Source organism: Podarcis muralis, chromosome 2 (assembly GCF_964188315.1).
Source record: "Podarcis muralis chromosome 2, rPodMur119.hap1.1, whole genome shotgun sequence".
NCBI lineage: Eukaryota > Metazoa > Chordata > Lepidosauria > Squamata > Lacertidae > Podarcis > Podarcis muralis.
Window position 1 is genome coordinate 32,447,084 of NC_135656.1, and position 21,526 is coordinate 32,468,609.

The 21,526-nt window shown below is 41.7% G+C and overlaps 2 protein-coding genes across 2 annotated transcripts in view; one reads left to right on the forward strand and one right to left on the reverse strand.

The window, feature by feature from the left end:
* Window positions 1-916: 916 nt before the first annotated feature.
* ANKRD40 (ankyrin repeat domain 40) lies at window positions 917-17,939 on the forward strand. The gene is made up of 5 exons (XM_028716489.2): window positions 917-1,689; window positions 4,250-4,398; window positions 4,895-5,374; window positions 7,456-7,637; window positions 12,084-17,939. Exons 1-5 carry the CDS (start codon window positions 1,556-1,558, stop codon window positions 12,228-12,230), a joined length of 1,092 nt encoding a protein of 363 aa, XP_028572322.1. The 5' UTR covers window positions 917-1,555; the 3' UTR covers window positions 12,231-17,939.
* Window positions 17,940-18,870: 931 nt separating this feature from the next.
* The window catches only part of ABCC3 (ATP binding cassette subfamily C member 3), a 67,364-nt gene continuing 64,708 nt past the window's right edge, over window positions 18,871-21,526 (reverse strand). The window contains exons 29-31 of the mRNA XM_028716533.2: window positions 21,348-21,514; window positions 20,839-21,033; window positions 18,871-19,348 (exon numbers count right to left, since the gene is read on the reverse strand). Coding sequence (XP_028572366.2) covers window positions 19,240-19,348; window positions 20,839-21,033; window positions 21,348-21,514 — 471 coding nt within the window. The 3' untranslated portion in view covers window positions 18,871-19,239. The remainder of the gene's footprint in view (window positions 19,349-20,838; window positions 21,034-21,347; window positions 21,515-21,526) is intronic.

The following is a 21,526-nucleotide window of genomic DNA, read 5'->3' on the forward strand; positions in this document are numbered from 1 at the left end:
TGTGAAAAAACTACACAGATTTTTTTCATGGAGAATCCCACCCATTCCAAGTAAATTTCTTAGTATTCCCAGGGTTCGAAGCGTTTTATTTTAGTTGTAAAATGTCTGTTAGGTCTGGGCAAGTGTTTGCTTCTGGATCAATCAATGTGAACTTTTATTATGCAATCACAGTACAGTGTTCAATGCAAAAACAGTATCATTAAAACAAAAGCAGAACACAAAATCTTAACCATTAATTATCCTGCAAAACAATGGTACGTATTTGTTTTACTGCTAGAAGGAACCTGGCACTAAAGTTTTGTTTATATTATTTATTTTCCCATATTTTATTAATATATTTATGCCCCACTTTTCTTTTTTTAAAAAGACTACTAGGCATCTTAAACAATAATGAATCATTAAAAAAACACAACCAAAATAGGGAAAATGCACCTCAGGCAGAACCTCCCCCCCCAAACTGTCAAAACAGTGAATCGGTCCTACTGCACCAAAATACGTTAAGTAATGGGACAGGCCAGTAGTGATGGACTTGGGTGGTTTTCCCTTAGGAGAGCATTCCATGACTATAACGCCCCAACTGAGAAACTGCTGCCCTGTGTGTCTGGCCATCATAATTCAGGCAGCAAGCACTCTCCTGTTTGATTTTAAGAAGCAATCTGCAACATGGACTCTAAGAAACTTTAATTATATTACAAAATGTGCACATTGTAATAAAACTGGGGACAGCACTGGCAGATTACTAGGGAGACATAAATTTACCAAGTCCAATATTTCAAAAGGGCTGCTCTACATTATATTTAGCTGTTTTAGATTTACCGCTGTAGCCTGCTCTGCATCCGTTTAGAACTGCTACAATTTTTTTTCTGGGCTCCAGCATCATCTCTCGACGCCTCATACCTTTTTTAAGCCGAGCTTCCTGTTTTGCAAGGAACTGGCTCACGGTTTTAATACGTTTGGATCAGTAGTGTTAACAGATTTGTTCGCAGCGTACATCGCGCTAGGAATCTGCCGCCGGGGAAGGGAGGGAAACTGACGATCCTTTTCAGTGGAAGCACAAGCAAAAAAATGCAGAGAGATCTGGAGTTGGGATAGGTTGTGGTATAAAGTGGTGATGGCGAGAAAGACTGCTTATATTTTAAATAGCAACCCGTATGAGCAAATGGGGGGGGGGGGGGATGAAAGTGTTCTGCAAGATTGCAGGAGCGCGTGAATGTTCGCGTGCCGGACTGTTGGTAGGAACTAAATATCTAGGTCACTGTTGTCTCACTTAATAGAGTCCCCCTGCGAGAAGGAGGAAGCCGTATCCGCTCTAGACTATGCAATTAGGGAAAAATGGCCTTCAGAAATGTGAAACTGTTTGATTTATGAGCCATAGGTAGGAAACAGCGGCATATGAGTTTAAGATGAAAAAGGACTAAGGCGTGAGACTTTTCTTTCAGGACGGATCGGATTCTTCCTGCCTCTGATGGACTAGTTTTATAAAATGATCCGTCGTTCGCAGTAGGCGGCTCCATTCGACAATCCCAAAGTTTTACTGCAAAGATAATTTTGTAACATGAGCTCTGCAGCAGAGGAAAAAGAGCTTCAGGAGCGACTGAGAGAAGCCGCTGCTTTGGGGGATGTTGAAGAAGTTCAGCGATTGGTGGAATGTGGCGTCAGTGTGAACTCTCAAAACGAAATTAACGGCTGGTGAGCATTTAGCAAGTGAATTGCATAGGGAGCTTTTTGGCTATACCATACGTATTGGCATTTTCAGAGAGCGGTGTGTGGTAGACTTGGTTACCGAGTTTGGAGTGATATTTTAAAAGTCTTTTCTTCTTGCTATTCATCCATTCTAAAATTCCTAAAAGGAGGCTCAGACAATGCATTTGCTGTTACGTTTTATAGTGTTCAAAAGTTTATTTTAATCTTGTTAGCAGTGTCTACATCACACTGAAGAGATCTGTTTGTCTGCTTGTTAGATCACAAGTGCCTTTCTCTTTTGTTGGCTTTTGTGAGGTGAATCTCACATTTTAGCAATTATATTCTTATATTTCTAAAAGTTCTCATAAAGTAAAAGTTATCATTTTTTTGTAATATAAATTGAATGTATGGCCACTGTGCTTTCTTTTCTTCTGTACTCTTGTCGGTTGGTCTTATGGAAATATATTGTGATTTTGGTGTGACATGAAGGTGTCTTGGAAAGGGAAGGAGTGAATTAGTGAGATTTGCATGTGGCACAAAATTGTTTTGAGATTTGTTCAGAGTAGAAGAATATAGCAAAACTTTGTCAGAATGATACAATGATAGATAACTGCCCACTGGAGAGAAAAAAATCTAACAATATTAATGTAGTTATAAATATTAATTAATATACCAGAGAATTATAGTACAGTACTGTACAGTAAACTATTGACAATCGCAAAATCAGTATTGTATACTAAATATGTTAGAAAATACAGAAAGTTTAACATTGGTTAGGTATATGGCTTCGCTGACCATTTAACAAAGTCTAATACTGCAGTAGTCTCAAAATCAACCATATGGTTCTGAAAGAGAATAGCTTTATAATGGAAATGGTTTTTATTTCAATGATCTGTGACCTTTTCCAGCAGAAGTAATATTTTAAAAAGAATCTTGAGAGCACACTGAGATAAAATAAGTAGTAATGAACTAGGGTGACCAAGTGCCCTGCTTTAGAGAGGACAGGATTCTATTTGAAGGTTTCCCCCTCTGTTTGAAGGGCTGTCAAGTCTGGTTTAAAGATGAACCTGAATAAAGGAGGGCAAGAGCTTTGACGTTACTCCATCAACAACTGGACATCAGACAAATGGGTCACTTGATTGTAGTTGTCTCATCTAGACTGAGATGCATTGTATCTATTTTAAATTATAGTAATTATTCTAAACCTGCATCAATGCATATATGTTATCATATGCAAATCTATGTCCTTTTCAATTATGCCTGCGTACTTTTTTGGCACTGCATAACTGGGCACTATTTGTTGAACTGGAAAAAGCGTTGAATTTAGCTTATAGACTTGGACTCAAATCCTTGCTCACTTAGGCAGCTCAGTGGATGGTCTTACACTCAGCATAACCTACTTTATTGGGTTGCTCTGAAGATAAAAATAGGATAACCTGATGTGTGCTGTCTTGAGCATCTTGGAAGAAAGAAGGTAGACAAATGCACTAAACAAAGAAATAGCAGTTTTGCAGGGTAGTAGGGGGGCCATGCTTGAAAAGGTCAACATCACTATAGGCTTGCCCACACTTCTGCTTGTGCTGTACCTAGAAAGCATGGGTCCAAGCGGTTTTCTAGACATGGGTTCATTTTTCCCCTTGCCCTGCAGCAGGACCTGTAGATAAACCCTGAGTCTTGATTGGATGGTCCAGCTTCAGTTGCTTCAAAGGTGCAGAAGAATTACTTGCCCTCACTGGAAAGGGGCAGGGTAATAAACCATACAGAGTTGCAGGAGGAGGTCTCCTCTGCCCCACTGGAGCTTTAATTATCACCATTCCTCATATCTGCATAGTCAATTAGTGTGTGTGGATCCTTTTGTAGTCACCCTGGTGCCATCTGCACACAACAGCAGACTATGGGAAACTCCAAGGTTTGCAGACATACAAAAGGAAAAAGTTCTGTGCCTTTTTATCCAAATCATCCCAAATACACTAGGCTTGAACACAAGAATTCTGTTTACGGAGGTATTGCCTAACTGTGGATTTGCAAGACTGCCTTTATCAATAGTTTGCTGTTACACTGAGATGTTGTTTGGATGGGGAGGAAATAAATGTTTTGTATTTATACCTTGTCAACTTAAGTAAATTAGGTAATTGCATTAAATCAATGAAATCCTTTCTAAAAATGGGTTTTGGTTTGTTTGTTTTTCCAGGAAGGGGAAATGTGCCTCAAATCTTAATTCAGTTGTTGTTGTTTTTTAAGTGTGCCCCAGATATTGGAAGTTTAGAGTGTGGGCTCATCTCTTTGGCCTTGCTGCTAGAGAACTGCATGTGAAAGCTGTGAAACTAGAAGTACTGTAATGAACTTTGAAGCACTGTGATTTGCAATAGGGAAGGATTCTGCCAGTAGGTGTCACTATAGGAATGTATAAGAAATATAAAAAATCTGTAAGAATAGCAAAACTGCTCAGCTTAAGGTAGGCTGCCATTATTTTTCAACGGATATAGTACATCAGTTTTTATTTTTATTTAATGTAGTGTGTTTGCACACCCCCCCCAAACTAAGCTGTTACATTTGCCTTGTGCAGGACTTGCTTGCATTGGGCCTGCAAACGGAACCATGCTCAAGTGGTATCGTACTTGCTACATGCTGGCGCTGATAAGGACGCTCTGACTGTTAAAGAAGAAACACCAGCCCAGTTAACATCAAAGAGGGAAATTAGGAAGATGCTGGGAGGTAAAATGATCGGTTGATACTAATATTTTGGTGCCAAAGGGAATCCATAGTGATTCAATGAAGATGAAACAGTATGATCTTCCTGCCCTTGTAACTTTCTCCCCCAACTCTCCTTTAATTCTTTCGCTAGAATCAGCATTGATGTGTACAGATACTGATTTGGAAAAAGGAAGACTGTAACCATCAAAAATTGATTGCTGAACTTTGACTTGGTTAAAAACGTAGCCCCTCGTTAATCCCAGGTGGAGATGTGCAGGGATAATTTTTGTGACATTTAATTTAATATCTAACTGCATAATAGAAGTATCAAATGATTGCATTTTATTATAGCGTTAGAAATGCTTAATTTATTTTTATGTGCACAATGTAATTTTAACATGTACAGCTAGCTTAGCAGTGCTAGTTCTGTCTCTTTCTCCCCTGCTGGGTTACTCACCAAACCTCTGTATGTTTAGTTGGAAATTGCCTTTATTTAGAGCTATTCTTTATTTTGCAGTGGAAGATGCTGAGGAGCTTCCGGATGAGAAGAAAGATTCCGCCTTGCCCATTATCCCCAATTACTTGGCTAACCCACCTTTCCCTTATGTGTATAACTCCATGAGTAGCAGCACTACCAGCACCTCTGCTTCCTCTTTGAATGGAAGACTTTCCCCTTCCTTAGAACAGCACAATGAAGACTGCCCCATTTCTTTACCTCAAGTTCAGGCACCTGGCACTACCATGTTGCAACATGAAAAGCTTTCCCCTCTGGGGTCCAATGGGGACATGACAAGGGCAATGGCAGCGGAATCCCCAGAGCCTGCAGTCCAGAATGGTCACGGTCACCAGATGCCTCTTCCTCCAAACAGGACGCTCTCTTCCCCTGTTGCAGCTAAACAGCCTGAAACACAGCCACCAAATGGTTCCTGTGCTGGACCTGTCCCAACATTTCAGCCCTTTTTCTTCACCGGAACATTCCCCCTCAGTAACATGCAAGGTAACCTCAGCTGTTAAGCTTTCAAGATAGCTTAGTGCTGCCTTTTGGTGAAAACAATTAGAATAAAAACTGTGTGTAGATTGAACAGAAATTGAACAGGATAACAAATCAATTAGCGCAGAGTTTGGTTTGGTTTATAATCTTCCTTGGTCAGAAGTCCCTTCCTGAATTTTCTGTCACTTCATACAACCCAGTGGTCAAGACAGTGATCCCCAAATGAAATCCCCCAAAGTTTCTGGGGGCGTTTTCTAGCTGCCCAGGAAACAGTCGCATAAGCACTAATCAGACATTTGTCTGAAGCTGTACAGAAGAGGGAAGGCAGCCCTAACTAACCACTATGTGCATTAAATGTAATGTCTGGAAAATCTATGGGGAGATAAAACTGCGTTTAGGCCGTGTCTGCACAATTTATATATCTGTCAAACAGGCAGAGTCCTCGAATCACATGGGAAGAGCCTACATATGGCAATTATTTCCAGACATGTTATCAAATGTGCTTGGGTGAGCCCAATCATGATCACCGACCCCCAGGCACATTCATATGAGCATTGAATAGTGCTAAATTATTCCCTCTCTCACCAATCAGAGGATGGTCACTACTGTGGGTTTACAGAACTCGTACCCATTGCCTAATGATTATATAAGTGGCAGTACAGTCATACCTCGGGTTGAAGTAGCTTCGGGATAAGTATTTTCGGGTTGCGCGCTGCGGCGACCCAGAAGTAACGGAGCGCGTTACTTCCAGGTTTCACCACTCGCGCATGCGCAGAAGCAGCAAATTGTGATCCGCGCACACGGGTTGCATTCGCTTCTGGATGCGAACGGGGCTCCAGAATGGATCCCGTTCGCACCCAGAGGTACCACCGTATATTTTAGTAGTAGAAATTACTCCTTATGTTACGAAACTAAATGGATTCTATATCCCCCTGCCAAATCAATTCACTGTTTTTGTTTGGCCTATCGCAGATATAGAAAAATTGATTTATTGAAGTTGTTATTCCTGAGCTCTAAATGATAGTGTACCATTAGGGGTACCATAGATTCCTCTTTCCCCACAAACAATAATGCTTATTTGCCTTAATTGCTGTTGCTTAAATTGAATGCGTATCTAGGCATATTACCAAAGTAGTATTATTTATTTCATTGTTTTGGGCCTTCAAAACCTTATTGAGGCAACTTACAGTGCAAAAATACTTAAGGCTGGTTCTTTCTGCTATAGGCAGAGATAGCATGGCCATGAGGACGGTTATATCCATGCTTTCCCCCCCTGCTGCTGCTAGGCAGCTCTGCAAGCATCAAGCAATAGTAGACTTGGCCCACATTTTCTGATGGAGGTCCTGATACTCAAGCAGGCCCCATGAGAGCAACCACCCAAAGCTGAACTGTGAAAAGATGCAGATTTGCAGTTACACCATGGGCCGTGTTTGATGACAGCGGAAATGTGTTTTATGGCTGCACCTGCATATTCAAGGACCTTGTCAATTGCCTGTCCCCCCCCCCCCCTCCCTGCCCAATCTCCCCAACTTGAGGGTTTCATGTGATGTCAGGTTTGGTCTAACATGGACTGGGGAAGCTTTTTCAGCTTAATGGTTACATTATATTCTGGACCACATTCCAGTGGTGGCAGGGCCTGGGGAAAAGTGGGCAGATCAATGAATGTAAATGCTACCTTTGTATAGTAGGTTGGTATCTACTCACACACACCTTGCTCTACGCAGACAGTTGAAGGAGACCGTGCAGCCAGGCAAATACACTTGAGGAAGGTGGCAAGCAGGGCTGAGGAGCATTCTGAGGCTCAGATGGAGGTCTGGAGGGCTGAAGCTCTCCATCTCTAGTCCTCATTGCCTCATTGCTACTCCATGGCAAGCATCACGTTGAAGTTGTTATTGTTATTTATTTATTAAATTTGTATACCGCCCTATAACCCGCAAGTTGCAGGGCGGTTCACAAGTTAGAAAAAGGGATTGCCAAAAGGGAAACAAGGCAACCTTTTGAAATTTAATTACTACCCAATAATATTTGCCAAGTGCTTATTATTAATGCTCCTAACAATTGTGGTTGTGTGTTTCTTTTAAAATTAGAACTGGTGCTTAAGGTCCGAGTTCAGAACCGTACTCTAAAAGAGAACGATTTCATTGAAATTGAACTGGATCGGCAAGAACTGACTTACAATGAATTGCTCAGAGTAAGCTGCTGTGAGCTGGGGGTTAACCCGGAACACGTGGAGAAAATAAGGAAACTTCCAAATACAGTATTGAGAAAGGTAAGATCCTCCTTCTGTCCTCGTTCCTCTGTTTCTTCTTTTATTCTTTTTCTTTTGCTGATGCCAGACCTGTAGAATGACGCATGAAGCTGAATGCAGTCCAGTGGCTATATCTGATTCGTGTTTCATAACTTCCCAGGGTTTGAACCCTGAGGAAAGCAGCAAAGGCTGGAGACTTTTTGCTTGACCAGGGTTTTCGCCTCACATACTGCATTTAGCCTGGGTTCCTCAGGCCTGTTTTATGCATTTAAGAGATTGTGTGGTGGGGTGCTTAAGATACCTGTATTATTTCCTGAGACTTTTAAATCAGAAGTACGGTAGTAGCATTTCAGCAGTGTAACTCTGCCTGGACAAGAATAGGTCACTTAAGTGTGTAGGCAATAGATTAATTGATGGGTCTTATTTCTCCCGCAGTGATCAGTTTAGATTTTGGAGTTCATATTTGACACTGGCATTTTGGTGCTAATGCTAATGTCAAATTTTGGTGCTGGAGCATATTTCTGTGTCAATAAGACTTTGTTAAATTCTAAATATCGATTTAGAAAATCGGTGCAATGATGGAAATTGGATACTCCAATAAAAATGACTAAAAGTCAAAAGCACTGGGCGCAAAGATTCAGTGGAATCTCTCTCTCTCTCTCTCTCTCTCTCTCTCTCTCTCTGTGCTATGTTGAATTTTTGGTTGCGTTTCATTGCTAATGAGTAAGACAACTATGTTCCCACTCCAGGTCTTTTTAAAATTTCAGTCCGTGCAGGAGGGAGTTTTGTGTGTGCAGAACGGCAGCAAGCCATGTGCAAACCTGCACTGCATGTTGCATGTTATGTGCAAGAGGATTTACCATCTGTGTAGTTTGATACTGGAAGTTCCTGTTCTCAGATGTAGGTATAGATATTCAAAGGGTTGGAGAAACATACACATCCAAATGCACACAATCTATATATTCTCATTTGCCCCTGCTCAGGGCAGGTGAAGATAAGGGTTTTCCATCCCCAAGTAATGTAATGGAAATGCTGTCCTGATACAACTTCTGAGGCCACTATGTGTGACTTTTCTTTCTGAGGCTCTTATTTAAGTAGGTTTTGCACATAGCTACATCTAGATGTGGGCCAATGGCTTTCAGCTGCATACCTGAGAGCTGAAATTGGACCCAAAGTTATTCAGCATGACTGCTTCTGTGTCTCTGACATTGGTTATACCAGCTTCTGATTCCTTTTGCAGTTGCAGTTTAGTATAACCCATAGGTTAGGACTGGGCAACACACACAATCTGTAAACCACATGGATTCAAAGCGTCCTAGAGTTTAGAGTTGGAAGGAAACTTGGACGTTTTTGGTCCAGCCTCAATGTGCTGGATGCAGCTACAGCATCCCTGACAGATGGCCATGTGATGCTTGGTGTGCCATGCATGTTAGAATCTTGACAATTCAAGGAATTGAGTTGTCTCCCTGGATTCTCCCTGAGGCCAGTACAAGATGCTAACTTCAGAATTTGCAGGTCAGAATAGTTTAGGTTTTTCCTGTCTTCCATACAATAACTTATTTGCACAACTGCTGGGCACATCACCTCCGTGCTAGCTAACGGTGAGCTGCTGTAGCCACACGCATGGCCAGTCTTCTTGCCTACCAGCTGTAGTATCTGCTGTAGTATCTCCTGTTGCAGTCCGAATGCCCAGCTCGCTCACTCTTTTCCTAGGTTTTTTGTCTCGGGTGCTCCACCCCACATTTACTTTGAGTTAAGTGCGCTGATTTCCCCTCTGTTGTGTTTGCAGTTCAGATTGTAAAATCTTAGCGCACTCATCATTGCTTTTTCCAAGCTGTTAATAAAAATGCTCACTAGTGCTGGTCCAGGGCAGATCCCTGTGGAATGTCATTTAGCTCCCCAATTCAAACAATCGCAATCCACTAATAGCTACTCTGGCTGAAATCCACAGCATGCTGGAACATCTTGTGTGTAGCTTCCCAGCCAAAAGTACACCTGCCTCATGGCAGCATGTTCCAATTCACCCTTCTCCAATTTACTTGTAAGAGTAGCATATGGAACATTATCAAAAGCCCTGCTGGAATTGAGATATTTTATCCATTTGGTTCCTTTTACTAAAGCCAATTATCCTGCTGGAGTAATAACCCAGGCTGGCTTTCATTTTCTCAAAAATATTGGCAGCTAATAACCAAGACCCATTCCTTCAGATATTTATTATAATTTATGATTATTCAAGCTTTCATACTATGTTCAGGGTAATTATAACGGTATCATCTTCCCCCAACCTGCATTTATGGATACTACAGTTCTTACACCAACATTTCTTGACGTCAGTGGGACTATCCTTGAGTACACATGTTGCCCACAGCAGTCTTCATAAGACCCAATCCCTTGTGAACGTTTCATATCTGTAGTTTTAAACCTTATGTTTTAAATAAAGAACGCCTTCTGAAAAGAGATGCTTAAAAAGAAAAAGCCCTCTTAGAATTGGAATCTCTGCCTGCCCTCCTCATCATGATAGAATGAGTGGACTTTTCCTGTGCAAATAATACAAGATCAAGATATTCCCGCGCTATTCACTAGTCACCATAACCCAGGCAAGTCCAAAGTCCGTTTTGGGGGCCTAATCCGGCCCGCTGGTCAGTTTAATCTGGCTGTGATCCACTTTAGTGCTAGGTGATCAAATAGGAAGCACTGCCTTTCCCCCCATTTTACAATGTGGTACTGTCTGCTTTATTTTTGTAGCCTGGCATGGTGGACTTAATTTTGTTGATGTAGATGTTTCAAATACCTGTGCTCTCAGTTGCTCTAGCCAAGCTGAACTGAATTGGAGCACAAATCCTCTTAAAGGCTCTGGCTCCCAATCCAGTTATACAGATGTAGCCCTGGTCAAATCAATCAACTCTAGCCCCCGCTGCCTCCTCTGGAACATCTGATTGGCATTCTCGCTGATTTCCTGATAGGACGACGTATATGGAGTCCCAACAGGAGGGGAACTGCATTCGTATTGATAACCCTTAGCTGGTTCAAAGTACTTTGCCAGCAAGCAACATTGTCAGAATAGGCATTTTAGCTTGGACTTTTTTTAAAAAAAAGCAAAATTCATTCCAGGTTTCTAAAGGGAACTTTTCGTTTATCTGTTTTGAAAACTTTTTGAACGGTTCAATTAAAATAAAGTGAGTGGTGTGCATAGAATAATAATAATATTCACACTCTGTGGCAAGGATATAGCATAAATTATGCACTCATTCTCCTTCACACATGCAGATAGCAACATAGTTGGAGAAGGCACACTTTCTCCTATTTAAGGCAAATAGATTTGGATAGAAAGTAAAGGCTTCACTTGAACAATAGCTGCCCACAAGCATTAACTCCCTGTTGTACTCTGTTTGAGCTTATGTCTCTCTGGCAAACTAAGGCTGTAATCCTATGCACACCTGCCTGTAAGTAAGTTTCAATGTGTACCATAATACTTATTTCTGAGAAAGCATGCATAAGTTTGCACTGATTGTCTGAAAATCCATTTTTGCAGCATTAAAAGTGGTAACCCTTTGGTTTGCTGTATTTCTAGAAGACTCAAGCTATAGCATAAGAAATTTCTTAATCTCTTAGCAATCTCCATGTAAAGACCCTCACAGAGCATAGGCTGGCAAGAACACATGGAGAATTAAGTCATAGGTCCAAGAATAAAACATTGGGTTGGATCCAAACTGTTTGTTGAAGTTAACTCTCATTGATTTCAATATCAACTATGATTGATTTTTCACACTGGTTTCAATGGGACAACTGCAACTAAATTGCTCTGGATCTATCATCAACAGTAATCATTTATAAAACACGGCTAACGAGTCCTACCACCAGAACCCCTACAAGTACTTCTGCTAGCACAACAAGGCTTTCCCCCCATCTGCACTCCCCATAACCCCACAAATAGGCAGGGGATGTTGGGAGAACACCTGAAACAGCATGCCAGCAGAGGAGAGGGCAGATTTCTCTGTCAGCACAAGTATTTCTGTTTGCCTGATGAAACAACTTCTTAGCGCTATGTTGAGTTCATCCCTTAAAATCTACTAAGTGCTGTGTACAAATTAAAAGGAAAACAGTCTCTGTTGGTAGGCTTACAGTCTAAAAGACACAGCACAAAAGGAAATGGGGATGGGAAGGGCAGAGCATACAAACTCAAAACACCATTTCTTAAAGTTAACGAAGTTCTTAATAATGATCAGCTTGAATGAAAACAGTTCAGGGAGGAGAGGAACCAAAAGGGCAACTGGTCTCTCAGCCCAGGCAATGGCGTGGATCCTGTTGTCCAGTTTCTCTTTCCTGCAGTCAGTTGGAACATCAAAATTAAATATGCAAGATGTAGCGCAACACAAAGGTGAGCCGAAATCGTTGCATCATTTGGACTAGCATGCCTCTTATTAGTATACACATCATTTTTTAATTTATTGTGTTTATTTCTTTCAGGACAAAGATGTATCAAGGCTTCAGGATTTCCAAGAACTGGAGCTGGTTTTGACGATGAGTGATAACGACTTTCTGTTTAGAAATGCTGCACCAACGTTAACTGAAAGGCCTTGTTACAATAAGAAAGCATCAAAGTTGACTTACTAGCTATTCAAATGAAAAACCTGTCACTAGTATTTAACAGTTAAATCTAGGATTTTGCAAGGGCTATAACCTCAGATTCTACTTTACCTTGGAAGACAGCGTTAACCTATAAAGCACACTTACTTGGAAGCAAGTTCTGCCGAAAACATTTGGGCTTGTTCCTACTTAAGTGTCTGTAGGATTAGAATGTCCACTTAGAGTGTCTGCAGTTAATTTTTGAGTAAACTGGCAGTGAAGTAATGTTTTTGGATAGGATACTAAGCAGCAACAGATTATTGCCTCTCTCTTCATGCAGCAGTGTTTCTTGCTAGGAAATCATTACATCTCTGAACACTGCAGAGTTAGAAGCTCTCAGGGAAAGACTTAAATTAAATTGCTCTAATAATTGCTACTTATTAAAAAGAGCAGGAGCACTTACGTTGAAGGAGAGAACCCGGAACACATTTAACACTTGTAATTGGATACTTAGCATGCAGAGACTCCTAGTATAACCAGTGTTCAAATGTGTTAGCTTGAGAATAAGCTACTTTTGCAGGAGAAGGGGTAAGAGGAAGAAGGGGAAACCTGGGCTCTCAAACAGTAGTTACACTGGCCTAGTGCAGGAGCGGCTGTTATGTGGCTCTGCAGTTGTTGTTTGACTTCAGTTCCCATCACCCCTGCCTGTTGACTTACCTAGCTTGGACTGATGGGATTTGGAGTCCAAGAGTATCTGGAGGGTCACAGGTTAGTCACTCTGGCGAAGTGTTTCAAACAATGCTAATACAGCATCCTTTGGAGAATGGCATGTTGCAAAACGTAAGTGGGATATATCTCACCACTTACGCATGTCACAAGGAATGTCAGGGTTGTTAGAGGCAGAACAGTAGCCTAAGATGGTCCCCCTAGCCTCACTGCTACTAATGGGACAAACCACCTGTAAGCTTCCACAAGGGGAGAAGTCTGTACAGTTTGGAACTGACAAGCAGGGAACGACTCTCCTCCCCATTCCATCTCCCAGTGGTACATTGTGGCCTGGGAGACTGGACCAGTCAGGTCCAGATGCCCATTCCTTTGGGGAGGAAGGCTTCTGACACTTTATTTAGCTGAATTAAAACCGTCACCAAGTGGCTAAATCAGCTGTGATTTCTTCAAGATGGTGCTCAGGTCAAATATTTGAACATATTTACCGTGTTAACCCAAGCTGTAAATATGTTGACTGAAACCGTTAGGGTGTGTGTCTAACTTATTATTGCTTGCCAGTAAACAATACAGAATGGTTGGTAGTATCTGTTGATGGCTGGGGATATTATTATTATTATTATTATTATTATTATTATTATTATTATTATTATTATTATTGGAGTGAGAGGCTTCCAGAAGGATTATTAAGAATGCAACTTCACTCCAGAGCCTGATGCCACACATGAAACGAGCACAACCCCCCTTAGCCTCTTATCCTAATTATCCTCTGATCTTGAAACTATTAACTATTTAAAGGAAAGTAATATTGTAGCATTTTAAATAGCAAAAATTATTTTTAATACCAAGATAAATAAGTAAGGAAATCTTGGCATTTCTATGCATTTCTGACAGACTTGCTTGCATCTCATATAGGCATGTCCAGCTTTTCATCTTCTTGCTAGTTTCTGTATAAATAGTCTGCTGTCAAGTCCTAGACTTAAAGAGTCTGGAAAAGCATGGAACATAACATTTTTGAATAAAATATAATATACCTAGTTTTAGGATTATGTGTACTAGTGAAGGGATCTCAGTTACTCTAACCGCAGCACAATTGAGTATGTGCTTCAAGTTAGTTGGACTACCCAGCTAGATGAATTAATTAACAGAAAAATATCCAGCTGATAATTTCAGTGCCCCCATGTCAAGCTCCTAAGCTTCAGATTGGGGCAAACACTCATGTGCTCTGTAACCCTAGCTTTGAGCCATGGCTTTCTAAGCAACGGCCCTGACCGATATTACAGAATTACGAGCAGCTTTGAAGGGAAATTTGTGCCCACAGTAATGCACTTGGAATGGGTGGTGTTCAGCAACTTCCACTTGCTCAATGGGACTTTCCCCACTGCCCTCCACCAGATGTGCTCTAGAGGGAAAGGTCATTTCTCTGGAAGGAAGGTCCATCAGATGGATTGTAGCGCCACAAACGCCAGAAATGCACTCAGAATTGCAAGTAGTAGGTGTGCCATAGTCCTCCTCAAGCTCAGAGAAGAAAAATGCACAGGACAAGCCGCTACAAACTGCTTCTTCAAGAAAATAACAAGAGAGTTCATATAAATGGTCTTAACAGAAAATATTGGAGGAACATATTGGAAGAATGAAAGCAAGATAATTGAAGCAAACACAGAGAAACCCTTCCATGGATTAGGTAGCCACTCAGAAGCATATAGATAGGGAGAGAAGGCTGTGATGGAACTTCATCTCAGAGAAGTGCCCTTCAGGTAAGGAACCAATGTTACCTTCTCCATGTGAAAGATGCAAAACCTTTTGGGGGGGTTGAGGAAAAGCGATGGACTACAAAAGGATCTGACAGAGCAGGTCCCTTCAGAAAACACTGTAGAAAAGGATGAGAACCAATGGAGGAGGATGTTTAGGTGGACAGGACTGAAGAAATGGCACAAACCAAAGTGACCTGATGAGGTGAACTTTGGCATGGAGGAGAGACAGACTGCAGCGGCTGGGGAAGGCAGACATTGGCAGCTGGGGACCACAAAAAATAAACAGCAGGGTTGGGAGAGCAAGCAGCTGTGGCCAAGGAGAGCAAGTGGCTGTGGTCAGGGAGAATGAACAAGTGGCTGAGGCCAGGAAGCTGTGGCTGGAAAGGGAAATTGGCAGTAACCAGGTGAATAGATGGCAGCGACTGGAGGGAAAAAAGGGAAAAGAAAGGAAAAATCTCCTGGAAAAGAGAGGGAAGCAGGAGGAGAATGAGACAGAAGAATCAAAGGACAGAAAACGGGGTATTTTGAGGGGGGATCACAGGAAACAACGGAAGATGAAGGTTAGTAAAGACACATGGAAAGTCATGGAGGTGAAGCTAGGAAAGACGACAGCTTCAGATGTTAGGTAGGAAATAGACTAGGGTTGAGGAGGGCTAAGCCACACCTACTTTGTGTAACTTTGAGTAGATGTGCTACCTTCAGATGACCGGTGGTGTGATGGACCTTCATGCTCTTTTTAGACGCTTTAAACTGGGCTAGGCTGGAAAGAAGTGCTGTTCTGTGCACTTGCAAATTCCAGAAACCTGGATCTTATTTTGCTTTTCCAAGAGACCCATTTATCGCAACGGGATGCAAAGATTGATGCCACTAAGGGGGTCGTTATTGCTTTGCATTATTTGCCAGGGGCAAACTCTGTGAGCGGAGCATCTAGCAGCATATTAAGCCCCTTCCTCAGTCCCGTAGTTCCCAAGATAACTCATCCGTAGCTTACTATTCAAACGCTATATTTTTCATCTCCTTAACTCAGATCTTTTGACAAAGGAATTTAATGGCATTCAGCTTCAGTGGCCCACACTGGTCACATGTCCTAGTTAAGCTAGGGCTTAAAAGCTTCACTGTGATTAATGGGCTGTACACAGTGGTTGCACAAATGGAAAGCAGCTTTTTTCAGCCTGAGGGCCATAATCCCTTCTGTGGGAGCCACATACCAATGGTGGGAGGAGCCAGGGGCAAAAGTGGGTGGTGCAATGAATGCAGAAGCACGGTTCAAGGAGACATTATAGCAAGCAAGGGTCCAGAGAAAGGTGGGGCCTGGGGGAAGGTGGTGGTATGAGTTTTCCAAGAGACCCAGGCCTAAACAATACATGGTTTGCCTGAATTATTCCAGGCAAAACTATTACTGTCACTAAATGCCTGGGTAGATACCATAATATTTCAGTGCATTTATAACCGACAGGTAAAGCAGTTATTTGACTAAAACACTTAACTGTTTAATAGCTCACAAATTTAAGCTACCTTATGCTGAGGACAGCCCTCTGAATTTCTTTATCCCTTTAAACAGTGGCCAAATTGAGTCATCGGCTCCTTGCAGGAGCCAAGAAACCCAGACTCCGCTCTTTAGGCTCATTATCCCTGGTCACGGCTCCACAGAGGAAACAAAGTCTTTTGTGACAATCCAGGATAGTTAGCATGGGTCTAACATGCTCGCACAGTGCCGCCTCAAGGTAACAATTCCAGCGTAAGACTCACTGAAACTTTACAGTGCAAGCAAGCTTTTGGTTGTCATGAGTCATTTCATTGCCTAATTGTAGAGAGCTAAGATATCCCTCTGCCTGATCCAAGGCTTAATGCACTGACATGGCCAATGCCACCTGGAATGTGAATTTTGAACTCCTGTAGGCCTTAAAACATTAGCACAGGGTTTAGAAAATGCTTACTTTCAATGGAGCACTGTGGCAACACATTGTTTTTGTGGTACAGCCGAAGTCAGAGGCTGCCAATGGGGCACTAGTGGGCCCCACTGTACCCGCCAACACCTCCTATGGGTCCCCAAAAGTTCTCAGTAAATATTCCCTCAAAAATCCACAATGCATGAAAGACTGTTTGCTCTTCCTGCTCAGTTCCCTATTTGCACCGAGTCAGCCTGTCCTATATTTAAACATCGCCCCCTTAAGCATGCCCACATTTCACCCAGTTCCAAGATTGGACACCCCGCCTCTCTTCAATTCTGAACAGAGGAGTGGCTCATTCTGTGAGTGAGGTGGCTGATATAGGAGCCACTGGTGGGGGAGATGGAGCAGGGGGCATCTCTGCAACATTTTGTGGTCCAAACTTGTTATGCCCTTTTTGATGCAACAGCCACTTGGTGTTATGCCACATTCCCGCGGGGATCATGTTGAGACTAGTACCCATGCCGCTTTCTAAAAATTCCAAATGTGCCCACTGGTCCAAAAGGTTGGCGTCCCCTGACCCAAGTGCTGGAGACAAAGCCATTGGCAGCATATTATATTGCTGTGACTCCTTGTTAGGGTTTATTCAGTCTTGCCATAAAATAAATGCATTGATATAAATGAAAATATCGCCACTGACCGTGTTCCAGTGTATCCAAATTTTCTGACAGGTGCCAGGTCAGGATTTGCACAACATATTTAAGGTGGCAATTCTCCCCATCCCCTTTTGATTTTAAGTGTGTGCCTAAAATCAACACACACAGTCAGCTTCTCTGGAAGTGCTTGAAGGGAAATGTGCTTTTGTGCTAGAAGACTTGGGAATAAGGTTCTTAGAAGAGGAAGGCCACAATCCAGTATGAAGTCAGTGGGTGTGCCCCAGACTGCGGGATCGTGGCTGGAATGCCTTTGGGCTTTTCATTGAGAAGCAGATATCCACAGGCATCCACAGGTATCTAGTATGTGGGCAAACAAATTGACATGCTCTATTGATTAGACATAGTATTAATTAACATATTACAAGTCTGTTGATTATACTGCACAGTTGCTGGCATCTTTCTATGCACTCAGAGGATTATTTTTATATTGTATAACTTATGCAATTTATAACAGAGGATTTTATTAGTGTTACTAACCAAATTATTAACCTAATAACAACTGTGTGGTACTTTATGATATCAGTGGAAATAAAGGATTCAGAACTTCATTACTACACTGGAAAAAAACATGGTTATAATGAAGAATTAACCAAATGATTTATGTTTGAGTTTCTTATTTCATATATGTTGTGCCCTTTTTACAATTAATAAAAGTTTGTTGCTTTTAAAATGGGAGATTTTGGTTTGTTTTTAAATATTTCTCTCTCTCAAAAGGGTGCTCGTTGTAAGCTTTCTATGTAATGAGAAATTCGTTGTCCTGGCTGAAAGTTAAAATTCTGAATGAATATTTTGCCTTAGCAGGTGTCAGCAAACTTTTTCAGCAGGTCTACTGTCCCTCAGACCTTGTGGGGAGCCAGACTATATTCTGAAAAAAAAAAAATAATGAAAGAATTCCTATGCCCCACAAATAACCCAGAGATGCATTTTCAATAAAAGCACACATTCTACTCATTTAAAAACATGCTGATTCCCGTACCGTCCATGGGCCGGATTTAGAAGGTGATTGGGCCGGATCCAGCCCCTGGGGCTTAGGTTGCCTACCCATTCCTTAGAGATTTTTTAAAAGGAACTTTGCTCTTGTTCTACATGCCCTGGTAACTTTTTGATCTTACTACTACATGCACTACTGTACTTTATGAGGAGCAGCCCTCAGAATAAGTCCAGTAATTTCTGGTAGTCCTGTGTCTGGAAGTACAACTTTTGGCCCAGCCAACCAGTAACCAGTCCTGCTTCAGAAGTGGTATCAAGATTTTAGCTTTTAAATAAGGGCTCCACACACTGGGCCTCAACTGTTTGAAGAGAGGAACCACCCAGCTAAAGCTGCGCAAGTCCCATTCTGTGTGTGCAGTGCCCCAGGCTGAATGGGAGATGTGGACTTTAAATATATATATATTTCCTCATGTACACCTGTCAGCGTGATCCTCTGTGAGCTGGGATCGGGGAGCAGCTCTGACAACACCGTATTTATTCTGGGGTGGGGAGTCCCACACATTTTGCCTGATTTTTAAAACACTGCTGCTGGGGGTACATTGTTGAAAAGTGGGCTTCAGGTTTTGTTTTTTTAAAAAAATCAACTTAATCCTGGAAACAGCACCACAACTCCGCATTTCATGGATTCATTTTACTTAACAGAAAATGAATGGACGGATAATGCCAGTGCTTTTGTATCGCTAGCTGTAATTGACTATATAAGATAAAAAGAATACAGTTAAGTGCTATGCATACACACACTCACATCCATTTTCGGTAAGATGTCAGGTAAAAAAAATACTTCTGTATGTAGAAAATATTTTTAAAAATATAAAAATTAAATTTTCTGGTTCTCATAGGCATATGAAACATTTTGATTCCGTATCGCAAAAATAAAAATAAAAATGCTGTTTTGAAAAGTACAGTACATTCAGGTATTGCTTGTGGGTTTTTTAAAAAAGAACCCCAGTAACTAGTCCTTTGGTGAGATATAGCAGCTGTCCTGTTATGCCAATCCAGCATCCTTTGCCATGCCATAGAAAATTCCTTTGGATGCTATAAGACGCGAAGGTGTGTCAAATTCGGCAATTGCTCCTTTTTCTAGAACAAGGACTCTGCAAAACAAGAGGGAAAGTAAAATGTGTTTCTAAACAAGAATTGCCAATCCTAACCAGCAGGGGGAGGGGGCAGGAATGTCTGTTGTCACAAGGTCTATTAACTGCAGAATCCAGCAGCTTTTTTAGGTCCTCAATATTTTATTCCACACACTTAAAAAAAAAACAATCCTAGAGAAAGAGCAAAAATGTGCCAGCGGACAGGGGACAAGTACTGAATTTGAATGTGAGAAACCTAAGTTCATGTCCCGTCACTGCCATAAGACTTGCCAAGTCACACCTGGCTTTAGCTCCTCACCTGGGAAACTGAAATACCCCTAATTGTGTCATGGCACTGTTACGAGGGTGAGCAGAAAAGATGCAAAGCACTCTGCCCATTAGATGTGTTAGAGGTTAACTTTCATATGAATTGCAGTGCCGCAGCCACAGAATTTTAGTTTCCTCCGTAGTGTCCTCAGAAGACTTTTCTGTGCCTAGAGAAATTAGCTGATTAATGGCTTGGCTGCAGAGAAAAACACACTTGCTATCGTTTAGAGTGGGTTTCCTATATGGGCACCCCCACTTTTCTGAGTCTGTTGGCTCTTCCTATGCCACCCTTCCTTCTTGTACCTATTTCGTCCCTCTTTGTTACCATTGAAACCCATTTGATAATGAGTTAATTTGATCTGTTACCATAGGGTAAGTGGCTAAATGAGCAATCCCACCTTTGCCTCATTCAAGGTTCTTTCTGGGGGGGGGGGGGAGGGAAAAAAACAAGCGACCTCTTCCTGCTCTTCCTCCCAGAATGTTCATACTGCTCTTTGCAGGTGCAAGCTGCACATCTCTACAAAGTGCAGTAGCAACATTACTGATGAGTAAGCACTCCAGCCTGCCATGTGAAACTGTGTTAGAACTCTTTCCAGCCACCAGAGCTATTCTAAGGATGTGAACACCGTTCTTCATGACATTTCTATGGACGTTGCCTGGAGCATCACAAGAAACCAAGTCCCTCCTTAGGGAGGGTCTTGGAATAGACCAGGAAGTGAAGTACTAGCCAGTGACCACCTGGCAGGGCAGGGAACCTCTGGCCCTCCAGATGCTGTTGGGCTCCCAATTGCCAGTGCCAGGTAGCATGACCAATGTCTAACAACAGCAGGCTACATCAATGACCTAGGGCTTGGGACAACCTAGGAAAAGAAGTGGGTACCAATACATACTGGGTTTCATGTTCCTACAAGATGCCACAAATCATCTGTAAGGCTGGCAGTGGATATGAATTAACTGATCCAGTATAAAAGAGCCAACTGGTCTTTAAAGATATGTTCCCAAAAAAGGCTGAAAGGCTTTTAAGCCTTTTTTAATTGATCTGATAGTGGGATTAATTGCAGGCTCTATATTAGGTTCACCTGTTTCCTTGGTTTAAAATGGGAAAATGCAAGTCAGGAATAGTCATACAGATTATTTTTAGGGTGCCATAAGGTCCGAGCTATGCTCTTGTCCTTCATAGTTACCTGGTGTAATCCATAATTGTATTCAGCCTATGTGCTATTGTCAGCACAGTACAGTCTTCAAACTGTGTTCTTATTGTCATCTGAATGAGATCATCTGTCTCGAGGTCGATTGCTGCGGTAGCTTCATCCAGAACCAGGATTTTGGTTTTGCGGAGAAGAGCTCTTGCTAAGCAAACAAGCTGCCTTTGGCCAACACTGGAAAAAGAAGATTAAACTTTTATTTCATTTCTTTATTCCTCAAAGAGGTTAGCAACAATAAATTAAAACAATCAAATACTAACAAAAACTGCAAAAGCATAAAAGCAGCAGAGATTAAAATAACATAAAGAAAGAGCAACCAGCCAAACACTTAAAACAACTTCTAACAAGCTTTAAAGATTTAACAAAAAACCTTCCTAAAGGAAGGTCTTCATAATGAAATGAAAGGCCACTAGAAAGAGGTAGAAAGATAGCAAACCATTTTGCTGTAGGTTTCTAGTGCATCAATTTCTTGAACCGATTTCAGTTACCTAAGGTTTTCTCCTCCTTCAGAGCATTCGTAATCCAGCATAGCTGGCTGGCTGCTGACAAACCTCTTCAAATTGGACAGTTCAAGAGCTTTCCATATTTCCTCCTCGGAATATCTATCAAATGGATCCAAATTCAGTCGGAGTGTTCCAGAAAAGAGAACAGGGTCCTTAACAAAATT